Source organism: Fusarium oxysporum, chromosome 15 (assembly GCF_000149955.1).
Source record: "Fusarium oxysporum f. sp. lycopersici 4287 chromosome 15, whole genome shotgun sequence".
Lineage (NCBI taxonomy): Eukaryota > Fungi > Ascomycota > Sordariomycetes > Hypocreales > Nectriaceae > Fusarium > Fusarium oxysporum.
The window spans coordinates 1,068,449-1,095,989 of NC_031000.1; the positions used below are offsets into that span (position 1 = coordinate 1,068,449).

The 27,541-nt window shown below is 45.6% G+C and overlaps 11 protein-coding genes across 11 annotated transcripts; 7 read left to right on the forward strand and 4 right to left on the reverse strand.

Annotated features, from left to right (window-relative positions):
- Positions 1-3,332: 3,332 nt before the first annotated feature.
- Positions 3,333-4,190, reverse strand: FOXG_14354 (uncharacterized protein; the record flags this gene model as incomplete). Its single annotated transcript, XM_018394420.1, has 2 exons — positions 3,333-4,126; positions 4,181-4,190. 2 exons carry the CDS (start codon positions 4,188-4,190, stop codon positions 3,333-3,335), a joined length of 804 nt encoding a protein of 267 aa, XP_018254554.1.
- A 486-nt stretch (positions 4,191-4,676) lies between these two features.
- Positions 4,677-6,165, forward strand: FOXG_14355 (uncharacterized protein; the record flags this gene model as incomplete). The annotated part of the gene is made up of 2 exons (XM_018394421.1): positions 4,677-5,009; positions 5,068-6,165. The coding sequence occupies 2 exons, from the start codon at positions 4,677-4,679 to the stop codon at positions 6,094-6,096; spliced, it is 1,362 nt and encodes a 453-aa protein (XP_018254555.1). The 3' UTR covers positions 6,097-6,165.
- Positions 6,166-7,007: 842 nt separating this feature from the next.
- FOXG_14356 (uncharacterized protein) lies at positions 7,008-8,657 on the reverse strand (the record flags this gene model as incomplete). The annotated part of the gene is made up of 2 exons (XM_018394422.1): positions 7,008-7,541; positions 7,599-8,657. 2 exons carry the CDS (start codon positions 8,655-8,657, stop codon positions 7,008-7,010), a joined length of 1,593 nt encoding a protein of 530 aa, XP_018254556.1.
- Positions 8,658-9,034: 377 nt separating this feature from the next.
- Positions 9,035-9,808, forward strand: FOXG_21689 (3-octaprenyl-4-hydroxybenzoate carboxy-lyase UbiX; the record flags this gene model as incomplete). Its single annotated transcript, XM_018402036.1, has 1 exon — positions 9,035-9,808. One exon carries the CDS (start codon positions 9,035-9,037, stop codon positions 9,806-9,808), a length of 774 nt encoding a protein of 257 aa, XP_018254557.1.
- Positions 9,809-9,908: 100 nt separating this feature from the next.
- FOXG_14357 (uncharacterized protein) lies at positions 9,909-12,374 on the reverse strand (the record flags this gene model as incomplete). Its single annotated transcript, XM_018394423.1, has 2 exons — positions 9,909-10,847; positions 10,935-12,374. The coding sequence occupies 2 exons, from the start codon at positions 12,372-12,374 to the stop codon at positions 9,909-9,911; spliced, it is 2,379 nt and encodes a 792-aa protein (XP_018254558.1).
- Positions 12,375-12,770: 396 nt separating this feature from the next.
- Positions 12,771-14,588, forward strand: FOXG_21690 (uncharacterized protein; the record flags this gene model as incomplete). Its single annotated transcript, XM_018402037.1, has 2 exons — positions 12,771-14,343; positions 14,419-14,588. 2 exons carry the CDS (start codon positions 12,771-12,773, stop codon positions 14,586-14,588), a joined length of 1,743 nt encoding a protein of 580 aa, XP_018254559.1.
- A 2,050-nt stretch (positions 14,589-16,638) lies between these two features.
- FOXG_14358 (uncharacterized protein) lies at positions 16,639-17,104 on the forward strand (the record flags this gene model as incomplete). Its single annotated transcript, XM_018394424.1, has 2 exons — positions 16,639-16,704; positions 16,760-17,104. The coding sequence occupies 2 exons, from the start codon at positions 16,639-16,641 to the stop codon at positions 17,102-17,104; spliced, it is 411 nt and encodes a 136-aa protein (XP_018254560.1).
- Positions 17,105-17,509: 405 nt separating this feature from the next.
- On the forward strand, positions 17,510-19,040 carry FOXG_14359 (uncharacterized protein; the record flags this gene model as incomplete). The annotated part of the gene is made up of 4 exons (XM_018394425.1): positions 17,510-17,545; positions 17,601-18,128; positions 18,185-18,343; positions 18,423-19,040. 4 exons carry the CDS (start codon positions 17,510-17,512, stop codon positions 19,038-19,040), a joined length of 1,341 nt encoding a protein of 446 aa, XP_018254561.1.
- Positions 19,041-20,006: 966 nt separating this feature from the next.
- FOXG_14360 (uncharacterized protein) lies at positions 20,007-21,908 on the forward strand (the record flags this gene model as incomplete). Its single annotated transcript, XM_018394426.1, has 5 exons — positions 20,007-20,081; positions 20,130-20,548; positions 20,603-20,626; positions 20,678-20,858; positions 20,910-21,908. The coding sequence occupies 5 exons, from the start codon at positions 20,007-20,009 to the stop codon at positions 21,906-21,908; spliced, it is 1,698 nt and encodes a 565-aa protein (XP_018254562.1).
- A 3,933-nt stretch (positions 21,909-25,841) lies between these two features.
- Positions 25,842-26,018, reverse strand: FOXG_21691 (uncharacterized protein; the record flags this gene model as incomplete). The annotated part of the gene is made up of 1 exon (XM_018402038.1): positions 25,842-26,018. The coding sequence occupies one exon, from the start codon at positions 26,016-26,018 to the stop codon at positions 25,842-25,844; it is 177 nt and encodes a 58-aa protein (XP_018254563.1).
- Positions 26,019-26,702: 684 nt separating this feature from the next.
- FOXG_14361 (uncharacterized protein) lies at positions 26,703-27,365 on the forward strand (the record flags this gene model as incomplete). The annotated part of the gene is made up of 1 exon (XM_018394427.1): positions 26,703-27,365. One exon carries the CDS (start codon positions 26,703-26,705, stop codon positions 27,363-27,365), a length of 663 nt encoding a protein of 220 aa, XP_018254564.1.
- Between the last annotated feature and the right edge of the window lie 176 nt (positions 27,366-27,541).

The following is a 27,541-nucleotide window of genomic DNA, read 5'->3' on the forward strand; positions in this document are numbered from 1 at the left end:
CCAGAGTGTCGCTGTTAGTGTCCTGTGTTATTATCCTGCGTATTACGATTTGTGTCTGTAACAGCGGACCTTCCGAGCAGATGCTCTAGTTCTCGACCATATGCCTTTTAAGCGGTCCAAATCACCCGAAATCAAGTGGCTGGAGTATATGCGATGAATGGAGCGGCATATAGACCGTGATAATCTTATTACCCTTGCAATATCTCCTAGACTCGGCGGAGTGGTGGCTTTCGTGGCCATTGAGGATCAGGAAATGATAGCGACTATTTAATTATTTAGCTGCAGATCAATCAAAGTGCTTCAGCCACTCTAGGCCCAGCTGGTTATATATCTAGCTATTTTGGCTCATTGTGATAGCCTAATGGCTAGCAAGGTTGCATTCTCGGTGCCAGTTAGCAAGATGATATTAGCTTGTGCCAATAATGAATGGTGTAATGGATTGACTTTCCGCAGTAATGGCCCGGATTATTGTAATCCATTCCCGATTTCTAAGCAGCACTGATTTTAATCTTCCTTGCCTTTCTGAACCTATGATGACCATTCCGACCATAATAATAACCATTATATAACCAGTCTCATCAAAGTTTCAGTATTATCTAATCGGATAACGTACATGATAAGCGAGCGTCGCAGACAAGCGAGCGTCGCACTTTTCCCACCTACATCTTACTTTTCATTTAACCAATTGATTCTCAAGCATAAACTATGCCACAGTCTGATATTGAGGCAAATACTCTTCTTGCCCTTCAAGCCCTTCAAAATAACCCAAAACTAAGCACCCGACGAGCTGCAAATATCTATCAGGTTAATGAGCATAGGCTACGTCGCCGCCAGCAAGGGATTCAACTTCGACGCGATACCATGCCTAACTCACGAAAGCTATCAAATCTAGAAGAAGATACTCTTCTTGAGTTCATCATCGACCTAAACTCACGAGGATATCCCCCGCGATTGAGTGGTGTTGAACAAATGGCCAATCGACTGCTTGATGCCCGCGACGCGCCACGCGTCGGCACGCGCTGGGCTATGAACTTCGTCAAGCGACAACCATTGCTCAAGATACGTTTTCAGCGGAGATATGACTATAAGAGGGCCAAATGTGAAGATCCGACCGTTATTCGTAATTGGTTTAAGCTGGTACAGAACACAATTGCGAAATATGGTATCCAATCAGATGATATCTGGAACTTTGACGAGACTGGCTTTATGATGGGCGTTATCTCAAGCGGTATGGTTGTTACATGTGCTGAAAGGCATGGACGACCTAAATCAGTACAGCCTGGAAACCGGGAATGGGTTACAGTAATCCAGGCGATTAATGCGGCAGGCTGGGCGATCGAGCCGTTTATCGTGGTTGCGGGCCAAAATCATCTTACCAACTGGTATCAAGAATGCAACCTCCCGCGCGATTGGGCTATTATAACGACCCAAAATGGCTGGACGGATAACGACACGGGCCTCAAGTGGCTAAAGCACTTTGACCGATGTACAACTAACCGATTAGGTGGTACCCATCGTCTTCTAATCCTCGACGGCCACGAAAGTCACCACTCCGTTGACTTCGAGCTATATTGCCAGGAGAAGAAGATTATCACGCTCTGTATGCCGCCTCATTCATCTCATCTACTTCAGCCACTTGATGTTGGGTGCTTTGGGCCGCTTAAAAAGGCCTATGGTCGAGAAATCGAGCAATTTATCAGAAAGTCTGTAACCTATATCTCCAAGACTGAGTTCTTTCTGGCCTTTCACGTCGCATTCCAAGCCACTATGACAGGGAGTAACATCAAAGGGGGTTTTAGAGGAGCCGGGCTTGTTCCTATTAACCCCGAAAGTGTGATTTCAAAGCTTGATGTGCAGCTACGGACTTCAACACCTGTTGACGAGGAGGCTAGCGCATCCACCTCGTGGGTTTCAAAGACACCAAAGACAGTCCGCGAGGTGGAATCTCAGTCTGAATACCTCGAAAGACGAATTAGACGGCATAAGAGTAGCTCCCCAGAGTCAATTATAGGAGCATCAAAGTCTCTTGCAAAGGCAGCAACTAAAATATATCATAAAGTTACCTTATTGACTGCTGAGAACCAAGAACTTCGACGGCAAATTGAGGCACTAAGCCGACGCCGCAGGGCAAAAAGAACCCGATTACAGAAAGGAGGGGTACTGACAGTAGGGGAAGGTCAGGAACTAATTGATCAGATGGATGTTGATACGCAGGTAGTGGCCGAATCGTCGAGAAGCGGTGGTCGGGGAAGTTCGGCGTGACCGAGGGAAAGGCGCTGTGGAAGATGCGGCAAGACTGGACATAACGCAAGGACCTGTCAGGTAGTGATTGAGGCATCTGGGGAAGAGTATAGGAAGTAATTTTAATTGATTGAATAGTTTGTTATATTTTTATATTGGTTTCTATCTAGAATGTTAAGAAAAGTGCGACGCTCGCTTATCATGTACGTTACCATGTTTCATAATAACATCTTCTATAAGCCTAAACCACGCATAAACAATAATGAAATCTTTATATTTAACTCTCTGGTAGTTATGTTTCTAATATAAATGGGTTTTTAGCCCTAGTTATTGCTTTACGAGGTTATAATCCTAGCGATTGTCGATAGGTGACGCATTGCAGTCAGCCCCCAGGGGATTAGCTATTTCTTCCGCAAAAAGCAGTTGCGAAGGAGAACCCTCGTGAAGCTAGGTCAAGAGCAGATTGAGCTATAGTATATTCTTCTAGATTAGATAGTCCTCATGACTTTTGGAAAGTATTACGTCGCGATTGAGTGCCATGTTAGCGACGTAAGGCTAAGCGGTCAACTTTGCAGGTACTTGCGGCACCTTGAAAACTTGTTTTTGGGTTATTTTCAAGCGCTTGGAGTGCAAGATGCATTCTGGTCTCATTTGAAGAGTGTGACGTGCTACGTGTTGGGTCGTTGAGAAGGACCCGGTATCTGATTGAATAAAAATGTTGGAGAATGAGAGACTTTTGGAGCACTTGCTTATCGCACACATTATGTCGCAATGTTATCAATATAAAGAAATAAATAAGGCTCAGGGAGCCCGTGCTAGGCTCGTGAGCTAGTCCGAGCACACGTGATTGGGAATTACAGTGATTCTTATTCATGCTTAACAGAACATCGCTTCTAATTCCCGAACACAGTTAGACTTCTGATGTAGCAAAGTAAGTCGAGCCAACGGGCGTTTGTATCAGCTATATGAACGGTTTGAACTAGGTAAGACAGTTGATGCCGATATCCTCAGCATTGGAGTGCAATAAGTATTGTTATATTCTTGTCCTCCATCATGGCCTCTCATCCGTTTGCCGCCAAGTAACCTATTACCTAGGCAGTGCCTGTCTGAATAGCTGGAACCACTGGGTAGTTCGGGACTGTATGGTCGGCTCCACCCTTTGCCAGAGAAAGGGGGAGCCATATGGTCAAAAGGATACTGGCACGATCAAACTCTACTAACGCTGTAAGCTTCGTTGCCAACACCCGGTCAAAACCAGATTTCTGCTTGACTTGAACCAGATAGTCGTTGAGAGAAACCCCTTCAGCAGGTTTGCGATATGCCAGCTGGACGGCGATCATCTTATCCTCAGGTTGATGCAGCAACCAAACAGCAACTGCCCCCTGGGCTTCTGCAATAGATTTGATTTGAGGATAAACCTCATGCAGATAAGCCTCGATATTATTGGAGGTATAAGACCAGCGCTTGAAGTGTCCAATAGCATGATGCTCGATAGGGGCGAAATTATAAGCACCAATGACTTTCCAAGCAAAGCGCACAGGTGAATCAAACGCCGACTGGCTCCAGAACTTTGTTCCTTCCTCATTAATTGTATACTCATTGGTCGTCCAATGGCTATAGTCGACAGCTTCTTCCCACTTGTCGAATAGATAGGCTCCGCCGGTGAGGAGCTTACCGGTGACTTCATCAAAACGGGTGGGAAGATATTTGAGCTGCATTCCAGGGCGCTCCATCATCTCCAAGCTCTGCGGGTACTGGGAGTTGATGATGTCCGACAGAGACAAGCCGGCCTTGGCGAACGTGATTTCGGAGCTGAAGGCTCCTTTAGCCTTGATTTCGCCAACATTATAGCCGGTGACAGCCTTTGAGGGAATTTGAGAAGCAGCTATCTATAGTTAGCTTGTTTGTGATCGAGGGACACCTTGCTATTCAAACGCACCCATTGTCATAATGAACTTGCAGCAAGTAAATATTATTGGGAAAGTAGGTAGATAGTTTTGGATTTATAAGGATAATGTTGAGTTGAGGTGAGATTAAGAGGTATATGTCGGGCTATGGGATACTATCTATATATCAGTCTGAGCAGCTATGTAGCTCCTAAGATACCAACTATAAAATCAAGAGCAAGAGGTCGATTTGTCAGAGCAATGTAGCATATCTCCTAATTTCCCTCGTAATACGGCATCACATTTGTGCCGAATGTCTAATTTGTTAATAATCGGGCCCGGATCGGTGGGATTTTGGTTCAACACGTTAGAAGAAACCCGAGTGGAGCATGAAGCAATTCCGAACCCGGATTCCGAACCCGGATTCCGAAGCTGGATTCCGGAACCGGCATGAACAAATGTCAGCCTACCTTGTTTCATATAGTGAGGGGCCCATTCCCCGTAGCTCATCTCACTCACGCAACCTTTCGTGCGTTTATTGATCCAAGCATGGCAGAGACGAGCGATTATCAGTCATCGATAAGCACCTTCATTGTCGAAGATGTCAAAATCTTTGACGGTCATAAGTTTATTGCCAATGGCTTTGTCTATGTTCGTGACGGACATATCGCCGATGTTGGCAGCGGCAAGCCAGACAGAATTATCGGACAACATACCTTGAGGATCTCTCGACCACAACATACGCTCATCCCGGGACTGATTGACGCCCATATCCATGCCCTTGCTGGTAACACCAACAGTGTTGAACAGTCGCTTCGCTTTGGAGTCACAACCGTATGCGACATGCATAACGAAGTGGAAGATATCATGCGGCTGAAACAGGTTTGTTTGTCCTTTGACTGGCACAGCGGATGATGTGAAAGACTAAATATGAATGCAGTGGGTCGCCGAGCCGCAAAACAAGGCCAGGTACTCGGATTATAAGTACGCTGGAATCGGAGCGGTTGTCGAAGGAGGATGGCCTATCCCCGTCATGAAGAAGGAACTGGAGTCAGTTCCTCAGGGCGAGAAAGTTCTAGACGCCATCGTCTCGGCCTGGCCCAAAATAAATACAGGTCATGATGCAAAACCATTTGTCCAACAGCAGGTCAATCAGCATGGCGCATCATATATCAAGATGTTTCACGAACTGGGAGACACTCTCGGCATGAAACTACCGTCACCTTCTATAGATGTGCAAAACGCTATAGTAAAAGCCGCTCATGACGCGGGAGTCATTGCTGTTGGTCATGCCCTCAGCTATAGTGGCGCCATGGATCTCCTCGAGGCTGGAGTCGACGGCTTCACGCATATTTTCCTAGACGAACCTCCCAATGACCACTTCATCAAGATTATGAAGTCGCGCAATGTTCACTGCAACCCAACGCTGAGCTTATGTGCATCGCAAACCGCCGAGCGACAGGAATGGCAGCAAACATTCAGAAGAGACCCCTTTGCTCGGAGTATGCTGATTGAGAAAACATTCGAGAAGCCACTTGGACTAGCCAAGGCAGAGCGCCCAAGAGCCGGTGTACAGCACGCGTATGAAACCACGCGAAAGCTGTACCAGGCAGGTATCCCTTTGATAGCAGGCAGTGACTGTGCTGGTCAAGGGTTCGGTGTAGCATATGGTCTTGGCGTACATATTGAGATGTACCTTTTTGCCCATGAGATCGGCATGTCGCCCGAAGATGTCCTCAAATCTGCTACGTCTACTACAGCTGCTCGGTTTGGGTTCGAGGATAGAGGAGAGATTTCGGTTGGAAAGAAGGCAGATTTGGCGCTTGTCGAGGGTGACATTGCTGATGTACTATCTGATCCAAAGAACCGCTGTTTGCCAATCGTGGGTGTTTGGAGAGATGGTGTTCTGGCGTCTATTTATGAGCGGGGTTATCCTGAATTTGTGCAAATATTTGATACGGATATCTGATACGAGTATTCCCCTACGCCAAGGCTTCATTTTGTGAAAGAATTCAATAAATAGTGATTTGTTTCGTCTGCTGATGGACCAATACAGCATTGTGTTGATATTTTCACGACATTACATGCACCTACAGTCAATGGAAGGGACTGCAATCAGCGACCATTGGGTGATGGCACTTGCTATAGCTTCACATGTAAAGCTAGGCACAAATTAAAGAGCCCTTGAGTAACATCATGGATCACAAATATAACCCAATAGCCATACCACTATTTGGTATTCACAATATCATATATAGTCCACTACAATTTTCCATATATCCAGCCCACCGACGACGCAAATGCATATGACTCTAAAAAGTCTTGAAGTTAATATTGGAAACTGTGGTTATTGTAAGAAAATTGTTTTACATTGAAGTATGTGTTTGTGCATCCATTTCAGCAGGATTTGAGTCATCGTCAATCGCCATTCAAACATGTCACGGCCTCATAACTGGTCGAATAACGTTCCTTAACGCGTGACACTAATACTGCCGGTTTGCAATTCTGCATGATGCTTCACACAGCGTTGTGCTTCTGTAAAATTTGCGACATCGGCGCGTTCGTCGGAACTTGAGGCGATGACCAAAAGGCGGCTTAATAAAGCGAAGATACGCATTATTCTTCCCGTCCTCCCCCGATTTTCCTAAGTCATTGAGCCTCAACAAGAGTAGTCCGGAGCTACAGTTACAATAACTGCTGTGTTGCATTCAGACGTTCAGGGTTTCCTATCACGCATATTCAAGAACGCTCTATGGTTTTAGATGTATCTAAGACTGAAGATTTCGGGACCATCGAAATCGAGGCATGACTTGTTATGCAATAAAATAGTAAATCCGAGAGGAGCAAAGAAACCATCTGCCAAATATATGTTCTAATCTACTAAACTGCATCAAAGCCCATTTCCATCCACCTCCCTTCAATCTTCTCCTGAAGCTCTGGCGGATACGAAGATCGAAAATCCACAGATCTAAAAATTCTTCCTCTATCGTATTCCATAACTAAAAGGCAGTTAGATACCATTTTGCCTCCCTTAACAGAACTTCCGCGACCGTATTTCCGATATGGAGTAAGTGGAAGACCCATCACCTCGTCAAACACATATTCGTCAATACCTGGTCGGCAACGGGACGTGTACGCCCATATGACATCTGCCCAGTCATGTATGTCCACGTCGTCCCCGATCAATAAGATGCGATTAATTAGCATGGTTGCCTTAGAATTGAAGGCTATGTTGCCTATAGTTGTGCAGAGTTCATCAGGGTTCGTCTTCATCTCGGCAAGCTTCTTACTGTCAACCTGTAGTATGCACCAAGTTGCAAGGGTCTCCAGGGGGGCGACTGCGTCTTTGATTGGAAGATCATGTTGTTGCAACGTCTCCAGTAACTGGACTGACGCCATGGAAGCCGTTGTGTGCTAGAATAATATAGTCAGTATGCAGCCCTAGAGAAGAACTTGGCTTTGCAAACTTACCGATTCGTCTGTCAGCCGGCCGGGCACAGAAACGGGCAGAATGGCACCATCGCGATAGGTGATAGCATCCACGGTGAAGAGGGGCTGATTGCCAGCTTCACCCTCAAAGTGCATACCAATGTAATCCTCAAATGGGCCTTCAAGAGCCTTGTCCTTGAGAGAAAATGTGCCTTCAAGGATGATCTCGCTATTTGCGGGTACGAGAAGATCACTCAATTCGCATTTCACCATGTCAAGTGGCTTTCCAGCGAGTGAGCTCACGTAATCTCTCTCCGAAACACCAGGGGGTATAGGAATCGATGCAGCAATGGTTGCTGCTGGTGGAGCGCCAAGAGATAAAGCCCAGGGGACCTCATCTTTTCCAAGTTTCAGCCACTGATCCCTGATCATAGAGTTGTGTTGTCCTGGAATGACGAGACATGACAAACGTCTCTTGTCATGGACCATGCCTCGAAAGACAGACCAGTTCGTCCATGATTTATCTGGTGTCTCTAAGATATGTACTCCCCAGGTTTGAAGATATTTGCCGCCATCACCTTGATGCAGCAGCGGAACTGGTAAATTCGTGAGATCTATGTCATCGCCAAAGATTTTATTTTGCTTGCATAGGCCCGTCGAAAGAATATTTGGAGGTAAGGGGTCTCGAGTTGTAGCAAGGCGCATCTTTTCGAGGATATCCTTCCAATTTGAGTCAGGGGGAAGACCGAGGCTACGTGCAATTCGACCGTATCGGAACTTGCTGTCATTTCGAAGGCTGGCAGCGTTTCCAAACATCTTCCACAGGCCATTTCGAGTGCCTTTAACGTTGTGGAAAAGCGGCGCCTTAGCGTTGGTTTCACTAACTCTTCTCACAACCGCCCCAACTTCGAGATTGGGGTCAACTTCCTGATAAATATCGGCAAGATCTCCATCTTTGCGAAGGACCTCCACAAAGCTGCGGAAGTCAAGTTGCGGGTCGCCTTGATTCGAGTTTAGTGATGCTTTGCTAGAATAAAGGCGAACCCTGATTGATGTAGGTTTTAAAGATGACAGAATCTGATGGTGGGTTAATCGGAACATGGTTGTGACAAATTATGGGAGAATACAGTTACACTATCGCTAAAACCATTGGGTATCTTTAAGGCCAGAATCGAACTTAGGGCTCTTTCTTAACAACAGAGGCCTAGTTCACGCATTACGGACCTTGAGGCATAGTTCCGGCGGACCGGAACGGAAAGCAGGAATAGATTACAAGGCATTGCGGGACTCCGGAAACAGAACAGATGGCCACTCCGGGCGGGAAGGATGCTATGTTTCCGTAGAGTTGAAGGGATTGGAATAAAAGGTGTGTTTTCTTTTTGGAATAGTATTACCCGGATAAAGGTTGGTAGTCGAAAGTATATGGAGAGCACTAGATTTTCCTCATTGCCTAACCCCTACACGACATTTTATTTACCATGAAAGAAGTCTCTTCCGCCACACGCCAACTTCTTGGAGTGTCTTCAAAAAGGTTCACGTTCTACCACCCTACTCACTTCATACAAAGACCTTATGTCAGGTTGTTCTCCACAAGCCAATCGTACTTGAGCTGGAGTGGAGCACAAGACCAGGTTCAAGAGAATGCCCTCCCATCTTTGGAATCAACAAGGCCGAGGAGGATCGTTGTCGGAATTACAGGTGCAACAGGTGCCCCGTACGCCATCCGCATCTTAACTCTTCTTCACCACCTAGGTGTGGAGACTCATCTTATCATTAGCAAATGGGCATTAGCCACACTCAAATACGAAACATCCATGAGCGAAGCTGATATTCGAGGCCTTGCGAGTAGATCATACACGGCAAAAGATCTCTCAGCACCAATCGCTTCAGGATCCTTTCAGCATGACGGAATGATGATTGTTCCCTGTAGCATGAAAACTCTTGCTGCAGTACGATCTGGTTACTGCGATGACCTAATATCAAGAGCCGCCGATGTCACACTCAAGGAAGATCGCAAACTACTCCTAGCTATTCGGGAAACACCTTTGAGTTCTATTCATCTTGAGAATATGCTTGCTCTTCGTCGTGCTAACGCCATCATCTTCCCTCCTGTTCCGGCTTTCTATACCAGGCCTGGGGGTATCGACGATATTGTCGATCAAAGTGCTGGAAGGATGTTGGATATGATAGGAATATTCACTGATGGGTTTGAGCGATGGGAGGGGTTCAAGAAAGCTCAGACTGAGATGTAGCCGGGATATGAGCAAGATGTCGGCTGAAATATTTCATAAGCTGATATGAGCTTCAAGCATCCCGAAATCAAATCATATTACTTTCATTTATAAGCTTTACTTATTGAAAAAGAAAACTGTGTGAATTAGCAGGCCACCCTCTTAATACCCATGGCGGAGTATCTTGCGGACCATGATCACCTTCCATCGGCAACTCGAAGCCGAAGTTCGCGCCGAAGGAGTTCATTTCGGCCTCGAAAGTACGATCTGTCATAGGGACAAAGGCCTCTTCTCGAGGCTCATTGTTAAGACCAATGTCTTGTGATGTCGCAGAGGGACCTGTAAATGTGGTGCTGCTTTGGAATGCAACGATTGTAGACGGAATCGCTTCCTCAGAGGCTTCTCTCTGTGCTTTACCATACGTTTCCATAGCGTGGCAAAGTTCTCGAATCCTTTTCCCTAAATCTTTTGCGGCCGTGGACACATCTCCGTACTTCTGTGATAGATTGCGTGCTCGTACAAAGCATTCACGGATTTGGTCGTCATATCCTGGGGTCAAATACGGTAACATGGTTGAGCGATGCTTCTCAATGTAGCCCACCACTAGAAACATCAGAGCACAAATGGACGCGAGGATGTGCTGGTAGTACGGTCGCTGGTTACGGTACATGTCCGTGACATTGTCCACTTTGAATAGTGACCCTGTGACCCTGACTGCTAATTCCATGGCCTGTGGAAGGTATAGTTTGCTCTTCTCGATATCCGACGTTGGAAAGAAATAAGGACGTAGCAGAAGGCTCTTTATCGACGCAGCTCGGTAGATCAGCAATAAGAGCCATGACGGAGGTAAGTTTGATGGTTCATCAAACCAAACCTCCATGTCAGAAAGGTCTTTGTCCCCGACGCACTTTTTCTGCCACTGTTGAATCTGGAAAACCAATAGTTCCATCACATCATCATCGATACGAGTATTTCCCCTGGCCGCGATGGATATAGGTTCGTCAAATCTGTCGCTGATGTGAATGAGCATGTACATAGCCTTTGCATATGGCATATCGTCCTATAGCATTCCAAGTTAGCGGATAAGCTCAGTGTATTTCATTGATGTTTCTAGGGATGTTGCGAAAAGCAAAACTAGGTGACTCACTATGAATGTAGGCGTGAGACTGAACGCGGCGTTGGGGAAGTTTGCGGGCAAGCCAGTCATAGCGCTCCATTGACGATCGAGTATAATTACGGAGCACATGATAGCAGAAGCCTCTCTACGTTGAGAATCGGTCTTGAGAATGTGATTCAACATGTCGCTATTGTGGAAGCCAAGTTCCATCAACATACGTCCAGCAATGCCACATAACCTTAATGCAAGCCTTGAGAGGTCGTGGGAGAAATAATAGTAGCCCTTGATCAGATATGTTAGCATGCTCTGATAGGGAATTAGCTGACTGGGTTTGTTTACCAGTAGTAAGGCGATGGTGACTTGTTTGATACTAGTTGTAGAAGATGTAATTGCGGCATTGGCTGAGGGCATAAAGTTAGAATGAAGGACGGATGCCATCGTTGCAAGTAAAGTGTCTTTTGAGACTTGTGCTACTACAGCCAGCATAAGTACCAAGATGATCAGGTCATCATCGTCAGGTTGGTTGCTCTCTCCACCCAAAGATTGGTTCGTATCACTGGAATAGCATGATTCCAGTTGCCTTCTAACTCTGTCAATGTTGACAAATGGGTGCAGTTCTCCTATGACTCTGTGATATGTATCTGCAGCATCTTTGGCTTCCTGTAGCGATAACCATGACCGGAATTGCAATAGCTGATAGCGGTCAAAATGACGCCTGGACGGCCAATGTGGTATGGGCGGCAATACAGCATCGTTACCATTTACACTTGGTAGCATGGGTTGGTGCGATGATGATGCGAGATAACCCAGTTGTCGCAAAGTGATTTGTACCAGGTTCATGCTGTAGTCTGGACTTGTAGGACCATAAAAGTAATGACTAGCATAGCTTGGAGTGGTATCTGTTTGAGTGGCATGCGGCCGTCTGTTTGACAAACTTGTGTGGTCACCAGGTGCATGCAATGTGTGGGGTGAAGCAACTGAACCTAGGCTGTGGGTCCCATTACTTTGCGCTTCAACCATGGCCTTGACTTGTTGCAACTCGGTGCGAAGACTTGCAACAAGACTTGTAAGGTCACTGTCATTGCCGCTTCCGCATCCATTACTAGGTACATCTGGTGCCCCTGAACTATTTGGTAGAATGGCTGGAGACGGCGGACCATTGGCTGCGGCTGGTGTCAGCGGCGGCGAAAGGCTTCGATTAGACTCGTCGCTTTGGAACGCTGATGGTTGTGCCGGAGCTCTAGTAACGCTCGCTGTAGCTGTAACTGTTTCTATACCTGGAGAAACAGTTTCTTCATCGTAGAGGCATGTCCGACCCCGGTTTTCGCAGTAGTCGCATGGCTGCCGGCCGTCGCATTTGCCTTTCCGTCGTCGGCAAGCGATACATGCACGAGCAGCATACGGAGCTCGTCGTTTGCTGGTAACAGTGGGTAACGAGTTCCCTGTTCTTTTAGTGGCGCGTGAAATCATTCTGTTGCTTGGTAGGGAATGGTCAAAAGTAGAAACAGGGAAGGCGGAAAGGGAAGACGGAAAGAGAAGACGGAAAGGAAATGACTGAAAGGGAGTAGAATATGAGACTGTTCCAAAGTTTTAAATTAGTTCCGGTAAAATCGCTATTCCGAAAACCGGAACTTAAACTAGCGCTAACAAAGAAGTATGTAAAGCTAATAACGCCGGCGAATGCGGCATTAGCTGCGGCATAATTAACCCCGCATAAGCCGATGTCTGGAAGACCGCCCCGCTGCCAAATCTGCCAAGTATTTAACCACGATCAATTGGTGAACCGCCAGATAGAAATTCCTGTCAACATATCGCTAGTACGACACTTTCCTTACATTTGGCGTGTTCTCTCTATCTCTCTGAATTATGTTTAATTTTGCCTGTTTTATAGCATGGCTGCTCCTGGTCTTTGCAGTTGACGCCAAGTCGCCGTCAACTTCCTCGTTAGGACCCCGAGGCCCTCCAACTGTGACCATCAAGAATGGCACCTTGAGTGGCATTTTTAATAGCCACTACGACCAGGAGTTCTTTCTCGGTATACCCTATGCGGCGCCGCCTGTAAATGACCTCCGTCTGCGCAAACCCCAGCCTGCACAACCTTGGGCCGGCATTCGGAAGTCAGAGTCATATGGAGCGCGCTGCCTTAGAAACGATATTCGACTGGCTGGATTTAGTCAAAACGTCACAGACCCGGTCAGCGAAGATTGTCTCCACATCAACATTATACGGCCAGCAACCCAGCGTTCACCACTTCCCGTGCTCGTATGGATACATGGGGGGGCATTCCAGGAGGGCAGCGCCAGCGACGGCAGGACCAATGGAACCTTTCTCGTGCAGACATCCGTGGAGATGGGAACACCAATCATTTTCGTCAGCTTCAATTATCGTCTCGGTGCTTTTGGCTTTCTGGGTGGCCTGGAAATAGAGGCGGCTGGCGTATCTAATATTGCCCTTTACGACCAACGGCAGGCTCTCCATTGGATTCAAGAAAACATCGGATATTTTGGCGGAGATGCATCACAGGTTACGATAATGGGCCAGTCAGCTGGTGCTATGTCAGTCGGATTTCATCTCCTCGCCTTCGGAGGCCGAAACGATGGTCTCTTCAATGCCGCAATCGCACAAAGTGGAGGTCCCTATACGGTACCCGTTCTCAGCCGTGAGATATCGGATCGAGAAGCCGATTTCAATATGGTACTGAACAAAACTGGTTGTTCAGACTCTAAAGACTCACTGAATTGTCTACGCGCAGCTCCCGCTGAGTTATTGCAACAAGCTGGTTCTCTCTTGACACCTTCATTTGTTGTTGATGGCGGAATAATTACAGCACCTAGCGAAGAGCTCTTACACTCGGGCCGCTTTGCTAAAGTACCTTTACTCATTGGTTCGACGAGGAATGAGGGAACATCTCTACTGCAGCAAATATTGGGTACGACGGGCTCATTTGAGACTGAGGAGCACTTCAAATCGTTCATCAAGACTTCTTGGATAAGAGGCCCAATTAATGATACAGTCGCCCAACATTGGGCGCAACTGTACGCTCAGGAAATCAATACTCCTTCGACAGCTGGTCTAGGTACTGTGAAGCCGAACCCCGGTCCAAAGTACGGCAACTATTATGGCCAGGCAACGTTGTGGCTGGGTGACATGACATTCACTGCTGGAAGGCGTTTTGCAACCCAAGCATGGGCTAGAGAAAACGTGCCGAGCTATAGTTTCTTATTCGACGGTGTACCAGCAAACATGGATCCAGATACGCTTGGAGCTGCCCACTTTTCAGATGTGGCATATACGTTTAGGGACACGGAAGGCTTTGGCTGGGAGATAAACCCTTTCCCAGCCGAGCCTAACCTGAAGGAGAAACATGTCAAACTCGCCGAACTCATGAGCCGAATGTGGATCAGCTTTGCAACCAAGCGGAACCCGAACTTCCACAATGGTCAGTTACGTGTTACCTTATGGACCACCTTCAGACACCTCCTTTCCTTGAAACTAACTTATAATGTGTTTTTAGTATCCGATTTTCATACGACTTGGCCAACATATACTAATAAACGCCTCGTTAATATGGTTTTTGAGACTACTCAAAGCCATTTACAGGCTGATGACTGGCGAGCCGAAGCAATCAGCATGATGTCTCTTGTGCCGGGTACTCATCCAACGAGAGGTAATAACAATTGTTAGGGCTGTTATTGCGTTAACTACATATTAAAATAGAAATCTAAAGTAGACTAACTTACCCTTTATGTGTCATCTTAATTAATTAATATCTAATAAAGTACACTATCAGCAGGTTAATCAAAAATCTCTCACTCTCTCCCCTCTCTTTCGCCACACATGTCGCAACCACCAAGCATGTCACAGATAAATCAAGAGGCAAATATCATTCTTGTTCTTCAAGTCCTTTGAAAAGACCCAGTTTTGGGTCTTCGTTGTGCCGCAAGGACCTACAGGACGCCGTACAGTTCGCTCTGGCGCCGATACCGCGGCATCCCTGCTCGGTGCGATGTCACTCCGGAATTACGTAGATTATCCGATCTAGAAGAACAGAGTATTGTTCAATTCAATCTAGACCTTGGCTCGCGAGGTTTCCCCCTTGAGACTGCGTGATGTAGAAGAAATAGCTTACTGAGTGCTGGCCGGTCGCGATGCGTCACCTGTTGGCAAGTGCTAGACACGTGGATTCATTAATTACCACTCAGAACTTAGAACGCACTTTAATTGTAGATACGACTATCGGAGAGCTAAACGTAAAGGTCTGACCATTATCTGCAATTAGTTCTTACTTATAGAGAATATAATTGCAAAGTATGGTATTAGCTCTGCCATTACGAAACCTCTGATAGATCGATATCCTAACCTTAGTCAGAGGGGGCGTGAGATGACATAAAGCCCCTCGCGAGAAAAAAGGGGGCGGGAGGCATGCTTCATTAATACAATCATTATCTTTGTTCTCCACATCGGATTGATCCCTATTAGCTTTATCGAATGTGCCTACATTATGCATGCTAGGACTGATCAAAGAATCAAGTCAACAATTAATAACATCACAACATTCTGCTCCACATCTTAATACACTCACCCCATCGTATAGCTGCCTATCCAACAGGTAATGTGTACAGTTTGCTAGTGGAGTGGAGAAAAACAATCCTTGATATAGCCCAGTGTCTCCGGCGGTTAATGAGGTTTACGAATACCGAGATGTCAACAAAATCAGCATATATGGGGCCTATTATTAAGAGGGTAGACATTCGGCACAAATGTGATGCCGACCTGCGAGGCAAATTGGGAGAAGTGCTCCATTGGTCTGACGAATCGGGCTCTCCCTTTCAATTTTCACAGCCAGTGTGTCTTGTGGCTCTTTGTATTACTCCTAGAACCTCTCTTACAAAATATATAAAGGGAAATCAACATATTATCACATTCTAATAGTAAATGAATGTCTTGATACTGTTTGCCGTAGCCTAGCTAATGTAAGTATACAAAGCTTTTATTGTATTGTAGTAGAGCTAGATGCCATCTAATTGCTATATCCATTGCCTGGAAAGCCTGCAATGGCTTAGAATTGTTATCAAGAGGGGAATCCTTCAGCCTTATACCTATCGTCAAGACGCGGGCCCTTGCACAACTATTTATGTCGTCTCGGTGTGACAGTTTAAAAACAAAAGAGAATGGGGTGGACACATACTGATTAATATTGCTTGCAGGTACCGGACACAGAATCAAGCTAGTTTAGCGAAGTACGCCTGCCTCTAAACTCTGTTGAACGCGTAGTGTTCAAGTCCTGACTTGATTTGGAAAAGCACGACTGCTTGAGAAGAAGTCCAATACGGCATAAAAACGATCTGAATATAGAGTTCATGCTATAGGTTTTATTAGTAAGGGTATATATGTCGGGATCGACCAATTCATTACCAATACTTGACAAACTCGAGGGCGGAAATACACAAGCCATCGTTACATCATCCAATGGGAGGCCGCCCTCGCTATAGGTGACTGATTAAGTTTAGTGCATTATCCCACTTAGTCGCGATCAGACAGTACCTAACCCTTATCGGTATTAGGAGGCTGGTATACATGCTACTCCCGATGTCTACGAGGCATTCATTATAAAGGCATCGCGTTATCCAGCCCATTCCAATTGATCAATGTCTAACCAAGAAATCATATCAGACTTCTCCCATTCTTAAGCATAAGCTCATCTGCAGAATTACCCTTTCCTGTGCTTATTACCATGTCTTCTGGTCATTGTCTTTGTGGTGGAGTCAAAGTCGAGGTCTCGGGTGACCCTGTCGCCGTTGTATGAACTTTCCTAACCCTCACTTTCCTTTTGCCGTTACTAATGTATAAGCAAGGTCTTGTGCCATTGTTTGGATTGCCGCAAAACATCTGGTAGCACTCATGGCCTCAATTGGGTTGTCCCTGGTGATCTGGTTCAACTTGAGGGACCGTCGAAGACGTTCACAAAGCTGAGCAAGGCTGGCAACCCTGTTACGAATACATTCTGCCCTACCTGCGGTACTACAGTGTTTCGTGATGGCCCTGCTGCTCCTGGTATCAAATTTGTCAAGGCGGGTATCTTTGATGATCCCGAGCTCTTGGCTACCATCAAGCCTCAAGGAGAGATCTTCGTGTCTCGACGCCCGGTCTGGATGTCCCCCATTGAAGGTGCTTCTCAGAAGAAGGAAATGATGGAGTGAAATGCAAGGTGGAATGCGCTCACCCCTTCTGTCTTCGCCCCGCCCATACATTTTGCGTTGAAATGCAGGATATAAGTTGAGATACTGGGATACCGGGAGGCGCGCCGGGTTTGTGCAGTTGTGTATATTGTAGTCAACGGTGTTGGACAATCACGGCTTAGCGTGGCAATTATGGCACGGGGTATTACCAAAATAAAATGTGGAGATTGGCACGGGATGATGAGTACGGTGGCGTTTCACTATGAGGCATAACTAATCCCGATCGGTATCCTAATGTCCGTTTCACAAATTGAGTTTACCAACATTTCGTTCGTATAAAGCCCCTCCCCGTTCGACCACCGCCTCTCAGGTTATGGTAATTCATGTATTCAAGCCTTGAGCATGGTTAATCTCGGACGACCAGCAATGGGCTGTTTCAGCTGCAAAGACAGCCGTGTCAAGGTGAGGCGGCGCTTCATGCGATAGCGACACATAATCTCTCACACCACGTATGCAGTGCGATCTCGAAAAACCATCATGTGGGCGATGTAAGCGTCTCACTCATGTATGCCCTGGTTATCCGGATACCTGGAGCTTGATACACAGACAACAAAACGAGCAGGTTTCTCGCAAGGTACAATTGAGAGTGAATCGTCAGCAACGCCTGAGACAAAACAACACAGATACACCGCCCTTGACGGCATCGGCCATTCACGCCTCGCCCGTCTCAGTTTCCAGGGATATTGATCAGAACGTCCAAATTTACGCCGTTCATCGGATGTACTATGATTTGTGCTTCGACGCCAGCGTGGGCGTGTTCGTAGCCCTTCCCTTCATAGCTGTCAATACTTCTGTATCGCCTTTCATGCATGCTCTCCAAGCCGCAGCTCTAGCCCACTCGTCTGCAAATCTTAACCAATATGGACTTCTACCCAAATTGGAATATTGCGCCGCAGTTTCTGCATTGAAGAGAGATATCGCCGAGCCGGCTCAATTACAGAATGACGCCATCTTGATGTCCATTTTCCTTCTAGGCCTCTTCGAAGTCAGTTCTCTGACCCTCATCGTTCTCAATGTTCATTTATATGCTAACTAACGAAGGTCATCGTTCAACAACGGTCGGAAAGAAAGGTAGAGACAGATGGGTTAAAATGCCACCCACACGCTACAGGTGCACTCGCGCTTATTCGATACCGAACTCGGCAAAAACTAGACAGCTCTATAGACATAAGTGTCTTCCAATTCTATAGGCATGTTCGTGTAAGTCAATCTTTCCATGATATTGCAAAGTCTCCAACTCTAGCTGACGTTGATATCTTTCGTCTTTTGCCTGGTGCAGCTACTCGATATTTTCCTCCTAGGTACCGACCCGAGCTCACTGAAGACCGACTTTGTAAGCCCTTGGACCAATTGGGCCCAATTTCGTACAATCGAGCCGCTTATACAAGATTGTGTCGAGCTGACCGGAAAAGTTCGCATTTTGACATCTACACTTTGCTCAAACCTCTCTTCAGCAAATATGGCTACACTTATCGACGAAATCATTCAGACAATTGCAAACCTTGGGCATGCCGCATCCCTTGTCGCCCAATGTCCGCGTTCTGCTACCCACCCCGGGTACTTCAATGGATTACTAAGTCCAGATAATGAGACGAGCGTTGCAATAGCTAAGAGTCTGTACCTGACGATGCGCTTGCACATGACCGAAATGCTTTTATCTCTGCTAGAAGATGTCGGGGCCCCAGTGGAAAATGTGTTGAAAGCGACCGTAGTGGACGAGCTTTGCGAGATTATACGCAAGGTTATTGATGGCAACTTGAAGTGTGCGCAAGGGGGACCTGGTATGGCTGCTAGATTATTGCTTATGTCATGGCCCATGCTTGCCGTTCTCCAATCCCGTCTTCCCAGCTTGGAAACAAGGTCTTGGGTTCAGAGTTTACTCGATAGGAGAAGATAAATACCAAGTAGATTATTTATTTTACTTCCGGCCCCGACGTCTCAGGCATATACAGCAGTTTTTAAAAAACAATTTAAGTCTGCCCATTTTTACCAAGAAAATTACGGATTTTTTGATTGGGATCTGCAAGCATCCTCTTTGTTGGGCCAAGCTCTTGTCAGCTAGCCCTCTCGGTTCACGAAAGTTGGACTTGTCCTTCTCTGGCCATCTTATACCGAAATCATATGAAGATTGCCTATGCAAGCCTGCTTGCTTACCGCTTTAATATAAGCATTCTACTACAAACCCACGCCTTTACTGCTTCAATCATTCTTCCAGGACCAATGCATCGAAGGGACTGAAGGTCCTTAGTCTGATTATCTGATACCACAACATTAGACCCCTGGTAAGGGCAGCAGCCGTGTGGCATTTGGGAGCCTACCAGTTTGCACGGATGAAAAGGATGTAGTTTCACGAAAATAATGCTATATCCCGTGTTAGAACATACTGTTTCGAAATTGAACGCTTTATGCATGTACGAGTTACTATCGTTACGTGCGGCCGCCTATACGCGTATTAGTAATATTGAGTGAACAAGTAACGTGTTAGCGCAGTTTTGCCCTGTAGCAAACGAAAAACAGGTTTCCGGAAGTCCCGGAGTCCACTAAATTCCGGGGCCTACGGGACTTGCAGCTTATATTTGTCGCTGCCGACGGGCTGTGTTGATTATCCTTGCCTTATTTATCGTGTATCATAAGCGAATGCTCCACCCAAGTGAGTGCTCAACTTATTCTTCGTGGATATTTCCGTATTCGACCTGATTTTTCGCTATTGTATTTCTGCGTAATTGGTGTCATTACGTCAGTGCCCACCTTTTGTATAAGTTCAGTCTCTTGTAAATAAAACAGAGACCTTACAATCGAGAATTGATCTTCTAGTCTTCATCCTACTACCCTACAGGTGACATTCTGAGAAGACTCGAATACCATGCACCCATCATATTCGCTTGCTATTGCAGGCTTCTTCCTTTCAAGTGCACTTGCCAAAGACCAATGTCGATGCGTAAGTCTACTATGGCCGTCCTAATTAGGTTGCTAACGACATCTTCAGACTACTGACGATTCCTGCTGGCCATCGACCAAAACCTGGACCGCTCTGAACTCCACCATTGGCGGCCACCTGATTCGCTATACACCTCCAGGCGCTGTTTGCTACAAATCTCATCCCAACTACGACGCCGAGGCTTGCGATTCCGTCATCAAGCAGTGGCCAGAGTCAAAGTTTCACTCTAGCGATCCGGCGAGCCTTCACAGCGAGTGGTCGAATGCTGGTTGTATTCCGGTCTACAAGAACGGAACTAGTATCTACGACGACCCCGAGGCGGGCGAGCGAGGATGCTCAAACGACGTGCTTCCTCCTTATGTCGTGAACGCTACTACCACGGATCATGTTGTAGAAGCGCTGAGGTTCGCCGCGGTGAAGAACATCAGATTGGTCATCAAGAACACGGGACATGCTGGCGATGGAAGGTAAAGAATTTGAGTTGACACTTTGTGTAGAGAATACTTGCTAACAACGCACAGGAACTTAGGGTCAAGCAGTCTGTCGTACGTGTAGCCAGAACTAAATATTCCGAGCTGATGCTGACTTTTTGCCAGGATCTGGACTCACAACTTGAAGGGCATTGAACTGATTGAGAACTTCAACTCTACCTGTCCCAATTCGAAGGACACCCCAAGCCCACGCATGGCTGCCACTGTTGGCGCTGGCGTTCAGGATGGGGAAATGGTCGAAACATTGGCTGCCAGGAATGCTCTGGCTGTTAGCGGTACCAGTAACGTAAGTTTTCCCATTCCTAGTGAAGTTTTCATGGTGACTGACTCGTTATAGGACGTTGGAGTCGCCGGTTGGTCTACTGGAGGTGGTCACGGATTCGCTACGGGCCACTACGGACAGGGTGCAGACAACATCCTAGAGGCAGAGATTGTTACTCCATCTGGAAAAGTCGTGATTGCCAATGAATGTCAAAATGAGGACCTCTACTGGGCCATCCGCGGTGGTGGTGGTGGCACCTTTGGTGTCATCACAAGTCTCACCGTCAAAGCTTATCCTGCACCTCAAATGGTCATGGTAGCATTCGATACCAGTATCAAGAATCACACCTCGGAAGACGAGTGGTACCAGTTCATCGCAGATGCCCATGCTCTGTTCCCCGCCATGCAGGATGCAGGTATCCACGGCTACTACACGGTTGAAGGACCTCCTTCGGCCGAAGCTCTCACCTTCAGCGGCTCATTGATGATGTTTGAAGCGTCCAACAAAACCTACGAAGATGCCATCCGACCATTTGCAAAGCTGTTAAGATCTTCCAACGCAACAGTCGCCTGGTCCTTGAACAGGCTTCCTGTGAACAACTGGCAAGGTTTGCTCAAGATTTTGCCTGATATTGGATCTGTCAGCGCAGGCCATAGTATTAGAACATCCCGCCTAATCTCACGACGTGCCGTCATAGAAAAAACTGACAAGTTCGCCGCCGTGTACAAGAAGATTGGCCCTACCAAGAAAGCACCATCGGTATGGATGGAGGATAAACTGCATTCTCTAAGCTCTCTCACTAATAGTGTTCAGAACGGCCTGCCAAATCTCTCAATGTCCGGTACTCTCACAATCAGCCCCAAATCTGTCAACAACTCTCTTCATCCTTCCTGGCGCAACGCAACTGTCCATCTCATCACCGGTCAAGCTTGGACGGACTCAACGAACGAAACCGAGATCCGAAGCATGATCCACGATATGACATACCGCAAGCTTGGATTGCTGAGAGACCTCGACCCTGTTCAAGGTGCCTATCTCAACGAGGCAAGACATCAATCCTTTATTGAAGCATAGGGACTCTACTAACGCATGAAAACAAGGCAAGCTCGATCGAACCGGACTGGCAATCGTCATTTTGGGGACCAAACTACGCCCGCCTTCGCGAAATCAAGGAAAAATATGATCCTGATGGTCTTTTGTGGTGCCCTCGGTGTGTTGGAAGTGAGGATTGGGTGCAGCGACACGATGGTAAGCTTTGCCGAGCATTCGCCCCGTGGTAAATGTTTTACCATCCGGCGGCTTCCAAAGCCTTTTTGGGAACCTTATTTTCCATTCTGTATGGCCGTTATAATGGCCATTTCTTTTGAATCTTCGCTTCACTTTGTAATAGCAGATAGGCACATAGATACAGATAACATATCAGCATTAAACTTCTAGTTGCACCTCCTGATACATGGCGGTGGCCAAAATCTGAGTATAGGCCTACCCATGCAGTACCACCTAAAGGTAAGCAAAAAAATATTTCCTTATATAAAATGCCTAATTTCATTTACACAATACTTTATTAAAAGAAAAGGTATTTTTATAAGAGAATGCCTATTATCTTAGTAATTACATAGAATTAAATATTATAATATTACTTCTTTAGTGATATATATGGTATAGTTATATAGCACTAATATAAAATATCTGAAATGCCCCCCCTTATTAACCAGCCTCCCTAAAGCTTTATTAAGAATTTTTGCTTTCCTATCTTTCCTTTATTACTTCTAATATGCCTCAATAATCTTATATATAGGAGGATATTATCTAGGTTATATTAGATGTTATAGATAAAGGTCTTTCCTAGAACTAGGCTGCCTAAAAAAATATTATGCCTTAAACTACTCTCATCTAACAGGTTGAGAGGTCTACTGCTAAAATCTAAGATTACCTAACCTACTTAGCTTTTATTTAAGTTGTAGAAGTCTAGATTAGTTACCTGGATGTTTTAATAAGAGGCCTTAGGCTATGCTCCTTCCTATAGTTAAGTTTGTGCCACTGTTACTGCCCCCTTAAGATAGTAAGGCCAGGAAAGGCATATTAGTATATATTAATTAGCCAAGTTTATTAAATACTATCCTAATATCAAAGACAGGGGTAGGAAAATACCAGGAAGCTGTAAGGTTTAACTCTTTTATCTTAATAGCTATTAATTAGTATTTTAGTATCTAGGAAAGTAAATATAGTTAGATTAAGTCAGAGAATATAGTTAATATTAATAAGGGTAGTATTATAGCTAGGTTTAGTAAGTATTAATTATTTTTCCTATAAAACTTATTAATTTATTAAAAAGCTAGGCTTAGATTCTTTAGTTATTAGCAGTAGTGATCCTAGGAGGAAGGCCTTTCTTAAGGGCTTGTAAACTTATACTTAGATTACCTTTATTAAAGCAGTTACCATAAATAGCTGTCTTTTAAATCCTGGAATTATCTTTAAAGGTAAAGACTTTTAGTAGTAGTAGTTCATAGATAAGTTTAAAATAATTGCCAACTGGTATTATATTATATCTAATAATAGCTAGATAGATAACTATATTATAGTTACGTAGCTTAAGGAGTTCTATCTGCCTTAAATATAATCAGCAGATAAGCCTAATGCAAGGCTTATTATATTATATAGCCATAGGAGCTATATATCTATAGGTGTCTACTTGTTCTAAATTAGAAATACCGCTGATAGCGCTGACCCTAAATCTAGGATAAGCAGATGGCTCTATGTTTTTTAAATAATGTTCATTGCTATTACTTGCCTATACACTGCTCTCATGGCCTGTAGCCACTGGATAATAGTATCTTTAATGCCTCTAAGGCTGCCTATTAAAAAGAACTATAGAAACTTACCAGCCTAACTAATTCTGCGCCGGTAGATAAGGTTAACTTTATTAAGCCCTATACTAAAGCTAAAGCAGTAGGTATAATAAAGAAAAATATCCTCTTAGGCTGGAGAGTGACTAGGAACTGACCGATTTTACGACGGAAAGCGCTCCTCTATCCTAAGATTTAGCTAGATAGGAAAGAAATAATGCCCAGGTTAGATAGCCACAGAGATAGGCAAGTCGACCCTGATTATACGCCAATGACCAGCTGCTATATCAGAGATCTGGGGAAGAACAAGAGCCTATTAACAAGAAGATGTTACTTTCTAATAATAAGAGGGTTTAAAGCTCAAGAGTCAAAGATTGCCTCTCTCGGCACCAGAATAGCTAGTCTAGAGGAGGAGGTTGACCGGTTGAGCAGAGGCAAGAAGAGGGGGGCGATACTGAATCCTAATAAAAGGTTTATGACATTAGCCGAAGCTCTAGTGGCTGGTAGTGTTATTTCTGAGCCAAAAAAGCAATTAAAAGGGCAAATGCTGTTGAGGATGTGATCGAGGTGGGAGGGATGGAAGAACATGAGAGGCCAAATTCGGAGGAGGAAAAGTTAACTGTGGTACGCACGTGGGCAGGGCGTGAAGTTAGAATACTGCGAAAATACTAAAATCCACCTAATTTTAAAATGAAATTCGAATGTTATTTCACTCTTGTTAATTTTGTTGGATTTCCTACATCTGGTTGAAAAATTGCATTTCGTATGGGGAAATATTTTTTTTGCTTACTTGGTGGGTATTACTGGCGGTAGGTGGGTATTGCATGGTATTGCTCTCTGACAGTACTACGCATAGTACCACAGTTTTGGGAGGAGCAACTCTGATAGATCTTCAGCTGAGTATACTATATATACGTAGAAGGTATAACAGATTAGAAGCCGTGCAATGTCTATACTTATCAAGGAGTAACAGAAGCCTTGTTAAGCTATAAACTTTACTGCCTAGTCATTATAAGTCCTCTGCCTTGATAGGCTGAAGATTACCTTCTGAAATAGAACGGCCGGGTCTACTTTGGCTAATATAATTTGGATATCTCCACAAACCATATAATATAGTTAAATACTATTAATAGCTTTAAACAACTATTTTAAAATAAATCTTTATACCTTATGGTATTCGGGATATTTAAAGTATACAAAGAGTTTATTTGCCTTAGATTTTCTCTTCAAAGATAGAAAAAAGAGTACAAAGACTACTATCATATTTCATCGAGCTCTGCTTGACCTCTCTAGGTGCGTATAGCCCCAGGATCTGCTGCAAGGGATCGCATTCCGCCCCCGTGAGTAGAAACTTAACGAGGTGCCCGATGGATATGATATCCCTGTCAAAAAATAGGCTGTGTTGATTCATAAATTCCATCACATCGGTCCAAATCTCAAAGACTGATTTATTATAATCGATAGAAAAGCCGCGGGCGTCTGAAGCCATTCCTACAAGGCCATATACCTTATCTTTCCTGTCTTGGCAATCTGCTTCTTTATGGTCCTGCAGTAGCTGAAGCAAGGTGTTTGACCCGGTATATTTCTCCTCTCGCTGCCGTTCCAACCTTATAGGGCCTTTAGATCCAAAGTTGTGCATGGTGATGAACTGCGTAAACTGTTTCCATTCTGTCGCCGAGTTTCCAAAGCATACTTTAATCTTCTGGGCTAGCCCAATCTCCTGGATTATCCACAGGCGCTTCCAATAGTCGTCATTGTACAACTTCTCTGCGAAGCTGCGTTCAGCAGAGTCGGTTCGGGGTGAATCTGTTGGCAATCTCGATGTTGGCTCAGAGGCTTATACGGAGACCAGGATTCGCCCAGGTCTTGCGTTTGATTTGTCTCGTCCTTGGATTGACGCATGACCATGATGCTATCCTTCATTCTAGATGAAATGAACTTGAACAGCATATGTTTGTCGCAGGAGGGCGGGGTAATTGTCCTGCGATATTAGGCAGCGCAGGCAGTTATTTCATCAGCGCTTACATCCCTGTTGTTTCAACCGCTGAACCAATCAGGAGAGCATATCGTCAGTGCATATTTACCAACTTTTAGCTGCATAAAGCATGAACTTGTTGATAGGAAGTGCCTAGGGAAAATATGACGCAGCAATGTCAGCTTGTCACCGGGGATGAGGATATTGAAGAGAGTGAGGAGAATCGGCTCGACATCGGATATTTCCATGCACCGAGTTCCGAAGCCGTCGTCGGGCGCGTTTAGCATTGACATCTTGCTTTGCTTTCTCCTTTGATGTAGCATATTTCCGTGGTCGCCCGCGCTTTTCAGGTGCTTCGGGCATAGTTATCAAGATAAAGTATAGTTGTGATTGATTTGGGCTGTTTCGAAGCTCCTACAGCTTGATGAGATGTGCTAGCCCCTGGGTTGACCGCGAAATCCTGATTAGGCTAGTGCATGACCGCCAAAATCTAATGAAGTTAGCATATGGCCGCTAAATTCTGATTTGCTAGAAGCTGGGAGAGCTAAGACCCAGATAGGCTAGTGCAATGACCGCGAAACTTGCAACGGCAATTTCGACTAACCTGATGGCTTCATACACAAGGGACATCACGGGGTGTAGAATCAGCAACACCGGCGCGCAATAATTTTAATCCTGTCTAAGCACATTATTCGTCACTTCTTGAACTACCCATGTGTCAGCTTCCACGGCGCGCTTTCATCTAAATAAGCTGATGGCCACGTGCCATACATAAAGCAGCGCCTCTAATTCCATTAAGCCAGCGATTCCGCTTAGTTAGCTTCCAGCATGTCAACACCTTACGTTCCTCCCGACGACGGAACGGCCACTTAACACGACGGTACAGACTCCTTGGCCATAAAAAATACGCTACTTCGTCGCCTGCTGACCCGCATCGCTCTTAAAACTACCGCGCGCTTGTACGAACACAATGGGCCTTGTATTCCCATTTCTAAACACCTCATCGTCAAGACGGGGCCATTTGTCCATCTTACCGAAGCAGCAACTATGAGCTTCGTCGCCGCCAATACTTCTATCCCTATCCCGGCTGTCTACAGCTCATTTATCTACAAGAATCGAGCTTTTATCGTTATGGAGCGCATTCAAGGAAATTCTCTCGCAGAAGCCTGGCCAACATTGTCCGATGCCGACCTGGACAACATTTTCGCACAGCTTCGGCAAATGTTCCAGGAACTGAGGGCTCTTCCGCCACCTCCTGGCACAGGAGTAGAAAGCTGTCGAGGCGGTTCGTTGCGCGATTCCCGCATACCACGGTCAAGACCCAGATTCGGGCCGTTCAAGTGTGTCCAAGATTTCCATCGATGGTTACGTGAAGATCTCAGGCCAGAAGAACAGCCGGACCAAATGCATGATCAAGAATGGAAGGAAATAAAAGAAATGGTGAGTAAACAGGACGGCCCGTGGCCACCGGCGGTGTTTACTCATGGAGATCTAAATCCCTTCAACATTTTGGTTCGCGGTGGATATGTCGTCGGTATCATTGACTGGGAGTTTGCGGGTTGGTACCCTTGTTACTGGGAATACACTTCTGCATGGTGTGGGAACTATACTCGGCAAGCATGGCAAGGTTCTATTGCTCAGTTTCTTGATCCCTACCCTGCCGAGCTTGAAATGGAGAAGACACGCCAAAGATGGTGGGGAGATATCTGAAGTCTTGCCAAATACAGTTCTAATACCCTGTCTGAAACACAATCCTACCAGATGCACGAACGAAACAGAAACAAATATCAACCAGAAACGGATCCTGCTAGCTAAGGTACAACCTCCTTCCCCTGGAGCATATCATATGTCGGCTTCGGCAACGCCATATCCGCGGCATTGAGATA